This window comes from Myotis brandtii, unplaced genomic scaffold, assembly GCF_000412655.1.
Source record: "Myotis brandtii unplaced genomic scaffold, ASM41265v1 scaffold4, whole genome shotgun sequence".
NCBI classification, from domain to species: domain Eukaryota; kingdom Metazoa; phylum Chordata; class Mammalia; order Chiroptera; family Vespertilionidae; genus Myotis; species Myotis brandtii.
In genome coordinates, this window is record NW_005365371.1 from 2,828,913 (window position 1) to 2,834,658 (window position 5,746).

Genomic DNA, 5,746 nt, shown 5'->3' on the forward strand with positions numbered 1-5,746 from the left:
TTTTTTCTTTTTTTTATTCTGGGCCAGCTTTAGCTCTGAGGCTCCAGCTCTTAGGCCTCCGCTGCTGAAAGTAGGTATCTGGTTTGTTTCGGTTTGAAACAATGTATAACTGCAGCTCTGACTCCAGCTCTGAGATCCCAGCTCGCTGAAAGCTGGTTTCTGGGCTTTTTTTTAGCTTCTATGTTTGTTACAATGTTCAAACTGCAGGCTCAGAGGCCTGCAAGGCAGGCGGGGAACGTTGGTTTCCTCCGTCACTGAAGGAAGCAAGCCTCATGTTAGTTTCAAGCTGCCTGGCTGCCCGCCGCCATCTTGGCTGTCAGTTAATTTGCATATCTCCCTGATTAGCCAATGGGAAGGGTAGCGGTCGTACACCAATTACCATGTTTCTCTTTTATTAGTGTAGATAGTTCACATATTTACATATTGTCCCCAAGTGCACTATTAATTCCTTAAGGGGACTACACCTAGCTTATTGGCCTCTATAATACTGTCCTGACCTATACCTACAACTGACATTAAAAATAGCTTTTAGCTTCAAATATTGAATTTAGGCACATGTGAGGATGGGATCTCTACCTGACTATGGTAAACTTTCCTGAGCAGAGACTCAGTATCTTTCTAAAATACCTTTCTTTCACAAGTAAGTGGAGTAAGCTGAATAAGAGAACAATGAGTTGTTGTGAAATATTAAGTTACTACTATTAATAAAGTATGATGGGATAGGGGGATTACAGAGATGTTGTTAAAGGTACGAACTCGCAACTAGAAGATGAACAAGTTCCAGAGATTTAATGTACGGCATACTGATTATGGTCAACAATACTGCATTATATATGTCAAAGTTGCTAAGAGACTAGATCCTAAATTTTCTCACCACAAAAAGAAATGAGAATTATGTGACACGACTGAGGTGTTAGCTAATGGTTTGGTGCAGTGGTTCCCAACATGGAGCACATTTCCCATAGGGGGGCAATTTGATATTCAAGGAGGGCAATTCGAGAATGAGTTACTAACAGTGAATTTTTTGCATTTCTTATGGTTCTAGAGGCCTCACTTACAGTATATAAATATATATTGTGACATATTTATGCATTTCAGTCCTCTATTATGTTTTGAAACTTTAGTTGCTATTTTTTTCATATCACTTCATATTATTATTATTTTTTAAACTATTTCTTAGTGATTTCTTCCTCAGTACTTCAACTGTCCTTTCGTTCTTTTATTTTTCTCTTTTATGGATGCCAAGTTCTTTGGAAGCTTGTTTAGACCAGGTTAATGGCCTTTTAGGCTTCCTCCATGGGAACAAGAGTTCACTTTTGGAATAATAAGAATTATATGTCATGGGCGGGGAGGGGGGGGGGCATCAGGATTTTAGAGATGCTTAGGTGGCCAAAAAAAGGTTGGGAACCACTGATTTGGTGGTAATCATATATATGTACCTATATGTTGCAATATTTATGTAACAAATGAACAGGTATACCTTAAACTCAGACAATGTTTCATATCAATTATATCTCAATTTAAAAAATGAGTTCATTCATCTCATTTTGTAGAAAAATGCATCTTTTGTTCTCTCATGCAATAACAGTCTTTTTTCTAGTAAATGAATTTTAACAAATAGGTGCTCTCAAATACTAGATGTATACCTCATTTTTCAAACTAAAAGGCGACTTAAAGACTTTAATATATATCAGTGATGGCGAGCCTATGACACGCGTGTCAGAGGTGACACGCGAACTCATTTTTTTGGTTGATTTTTCTTTGTTAAATGGCATTTAAATATATAAAATAAATATCAAAAATATAAGTCTTTGTTTTACTATGGTTGCAAATATCAAAAAATTTCTACATGTGACATGGCACCAGAGTTAAGTTAGGGTTTTTCAAAATGCTGACACGCCGAGCTCAAAAGGTTCGCCATCACTGATATATATCTCAATATGGAAACAATGAATAGTGGACTGAACCAAAACTCAAGAAATAATTCCAGTGTTTCTACTTTGGTCAACTGGATGAATAGTGACATCACCAATTTTAACACAAATACAGGAGATATGGGTTTTCAGTTCAGTTTTTGATATGTTGAGTTTGAGGTCTCTAAAGAGAGATTAATTATTAGACATTAAACCCCAAATCACTTTAGATTGAAAAAAGGGCACAATAAAAGACTTTCTATAACATTAGAGTGATCATTAAAAGAGGCTCGTTGGTTCTCTATTTTTTGTTTTTAATTAGGATTTTCTGAAGTTAGTATTACAACAAACGCAGTCCTTTCCAGGTTTTGGACCTTAATAAGTCCTACCTTTAATCTATAACTTACCTGGAGGCAATGAGCCCTTCTGATGTGATGCATGCTGCAACTGGAGAATATGAAAACAGTCATTTAAGCAGTTCATAGTTGCCATGGAAGTAGCTTTGAGCATTAAGAGATCCTGGTCCAAGGAACTAAGATGGCCGGAAGCAGGAAGGCATTCAATTCGTCTAATCAAGTCTCTTTGTTGTCCTTCAGCATGAGACATCATCTAAGGAAAACAACAGTTCTGTGTGTCCCACTCATGATTTCTGTAAATACTATAATACAGTTGCTATTTTAATGACAATATTCAGCTTTCTAGACACTTTTAGGATATATTAAACTTAGAAACCTATTTTAAGTTTGTTTGGCTAGTCTCAATTAATGAGCATTTAATAATGGTTATCAACTGAGCAAAAGATGGTAACCTTTGGCCTGGCTGACGTGGCTCAGTGGTTGAGCATCAACCTATGATTCAGTGGTTGAGGGTCAACCTATGAAACAGGAGGTCATGGCTTGATTCCAGTCAAGGGCACATGCCCGGGTTGCAGGCTCCATCCCCAGTGTGGGGTGTGCAGGAGGCAGCTGATCAATGATTCTCTCTCATGATTAATGTTTCTACCTCTCTCTCCCTCTCCCTTCCTCTCTGAAAACAATAAAAAATGTATTTTTTAAAAAGATGGTGACCTTTGGTAGCGGCTTCTTTTCATATTTATATAAATGACTTACAAACAGGGGGTGGGCAAAAGTAGGTTTAGCATGCCAAGAAATTGATAACAATAAAAAATTGTGCTAAAATGAGTATAGCAAGTAAACTACAAGAATGTGTAAATAATGAAGACCAGCAATTTGAGCACTTATAAGACTGTACCTAAGTGCACTGTGCCACTGTGACTTTTTTTGAGTTAATAAAGCGATTGTAATAGTCATAATCTGCATATCTTTTTCCATCCAAACAACTGTAAAGCTACATTGCCAACCCCTGTATATGTAGCCTATTCAGGTTTAACACTAAAGGTCAATGACTGTAGAAAATAGTACCTGTTCTTTCTATATCCTGATAAAAATTCACCTCAAGGAGTTTCAAAGCAGTTTATCTCCAGACCCTATGCTCAGACTCTCTGACACCTGGGGGCATGCACGATAACCCAACCTCATCTTCCTTATACATTCCTTCCATTTGATGTAAAACTATTAATCACTGAACTGTACACAACCTAACTGAAACTTCTAAAGCATCAGATGTGCTTTTCACTTAGTCCTCTGCCTGTATAAGTACCCCCCACTTTTCCAAAGTTAGAGCACTGTTTTAAGGTTTCTTGGAGGTCTGCTCTCAGACCATAGTCTTCAGATAAACACAAATAAAATTATTTCTAATATTTTCAGGTTCAGGTTCTTTTTGTTGACAGAGTCCTGTCCACTTTTCTAATAGAGCCAATGGAATAACAATGATAGGTAAGTAACCCAATTTTTAAAAATGAAACAATTTACTATGCTTACTTACTTTCTCTATTGTGATCAGAAGGTTCTTTGATTACTCATCCTTTGGACACTATTTTAATTCACATAAAAATTTTATAGTGGAGAAATTCTTTTTACTTTCAGAGGCTAGCTGATCCAAGTAATTTTTTATTTTTTAAAATATATTTTTATTGATTTCAGAAAGAGGAAGGGGAAGGGAGAGAGAAAGATAGAAACATCAATGAGAGAGACTCATTAATTGGCTGCCTCCAGTACACCTCCTACTGGGAGCATGTACCCTGACCAGGAATTGAACCATGACCTCCTGGTTCATGGATCAATGCTCAACCACTGAGTCACACCGACAGGGCTCCAGATATATCCTCACCCGAGGATATTTTTTCATTGATTTTTAGAGAGAGAGAAAGACAGAGAGAAACATCAATGTGAGAGAAACAAATCAATTGGTTGCCTCCTGAACAAATCCTGACCAGGACCCAAGCCAGGGAGGAGCCTGCAATCGAGGTATGTGCCCTTGGCCAGAATCAAACCTGGGACCCTTCAGTCCGCAGGCTGACACTCTATCCACTGAGCCAAACCGGCTAAGCCAAGATAATTTTATAATTTTTAATATAGTACATCAGAGGGCTAGTGAAAGAGACGTAAATTATCCTACCACGCAAATCAAGTGTGTCACACATGAAATAGTCCCTGAAAACATGTCACAGTACTGGATCAAACTTTTTTTTAAAAACATATATTTTTTATTGATTTTAGAGAGGAAGGGAGAGGGAGAGATAGACAGAAACATCAATGAGAATCACTGACCGGCTGCACGCCCCCTACTGGGGATCGAGCCCATAACCGGACACGTGCCCTTGACCGGAATCGAACCTGGGACCCTTCAATCCGCAGACTGATGCGTTATCTACTAAGCCAAACCAGCTAGGGCAAACTTCTTTTTTTTTTTTTAATGGAAGCTACCAGAAAAAAAAGCTCACTCTTACCAGAAAAAAGTTTTTTAATGAAAGTATCTATACATATGCATATATATGGGTGCTTTGTGTGTGTATAATTGTATTTGTATATAAACTATGGAACTAACTTTCAATAATCCAACCTTATGAATTAAGTACAACCACTTGGAAAAACAGCTGGCAATATCTACTAGAGTTAAGTTTATAGAGTTAAATAAATGGAATCCATTATTGAATGATTATACCCTTAGATATACATATATATGTTCACCAATTCAAGTGTCCATCAACATTGGAATAAATAAAATTAAAATATACTCATACATTAAAAACTGTACATCAAAGAAAAGAATTGCTACACTCAACATCATAAATCTCAAGCATAATGTTGATTAAAAAGAAGCCATACCCAAAGGAATACACACTATTTAATTCCAGTTTTAGAAATTTCAAAAATACGCAAAATAAACCCATGGTGTTAGAAGTCAGTGTAGTAAGGAAGGGTATAGTGATGGAGAGGTATGAAAGGGTCTTCTAAGGTACTAGCAATATTTTTTAAATGGAAGCTTATATTGCAGTTTTTCTTTTTAAGTATGTTTTTATTGATATTTTTAGAGAGAGAGGAGGGAGAGGGATAGAGAGAAACATAGATGAGAAAGGAACATCATCCATCGGCTGCCTCCTGTATGCCCCCTACTGAGGATCGAGCCTGCAACCCACTTGCCCTGACTGAAAATTAAACCAGCTACTTCTTGGGTCGACGCTTAACTGCTGAGCCACACCAGGTGGGCAATATTTCATTTCTTAATCCAGGATGTGATTACATGGAAATTACATCAAGATGTACACTTATGCCCTAGCTGGTTTGGCTCAGTGGATAGAATGTTGGCCTGCGGACTGAAGGGTCCTTGGTTTGATTCCAGTCAAGGGCACATGCCCGGGTTGTCGGCTCGATCCCCAGTAGGGGGCATACAGGAGGCACCTGATCAATGATTCTCTCTCATCATTGATGTTT

The 5,746-nt window shown here is 37.7% G+C and overlaps 1 protein-coding gene across 1 annotated transcript in view; it reads right to left on the reverse strand.

Moving 5' to 3' along the window:
* The window catches only part of OSBPL11 (oxysterol binding protein-like 11), a 91,348-nt gene that overhangs the window by 37,855 nt on the left and 47,747 nt on the right, over window positions 1–5,746 (reverse strand). Inside the window, exon 6 of the mRNA XM_005873130.2 lies at window positions 2,321–2,522. Within this exon, the coding sequence (XP_005873192.1) occupies window positions 2,321–2,522 (202 nt within the window). The remainder of the gene's footprint in view (window positions 1–2,320; window positions 2,523–5,746) is intronic.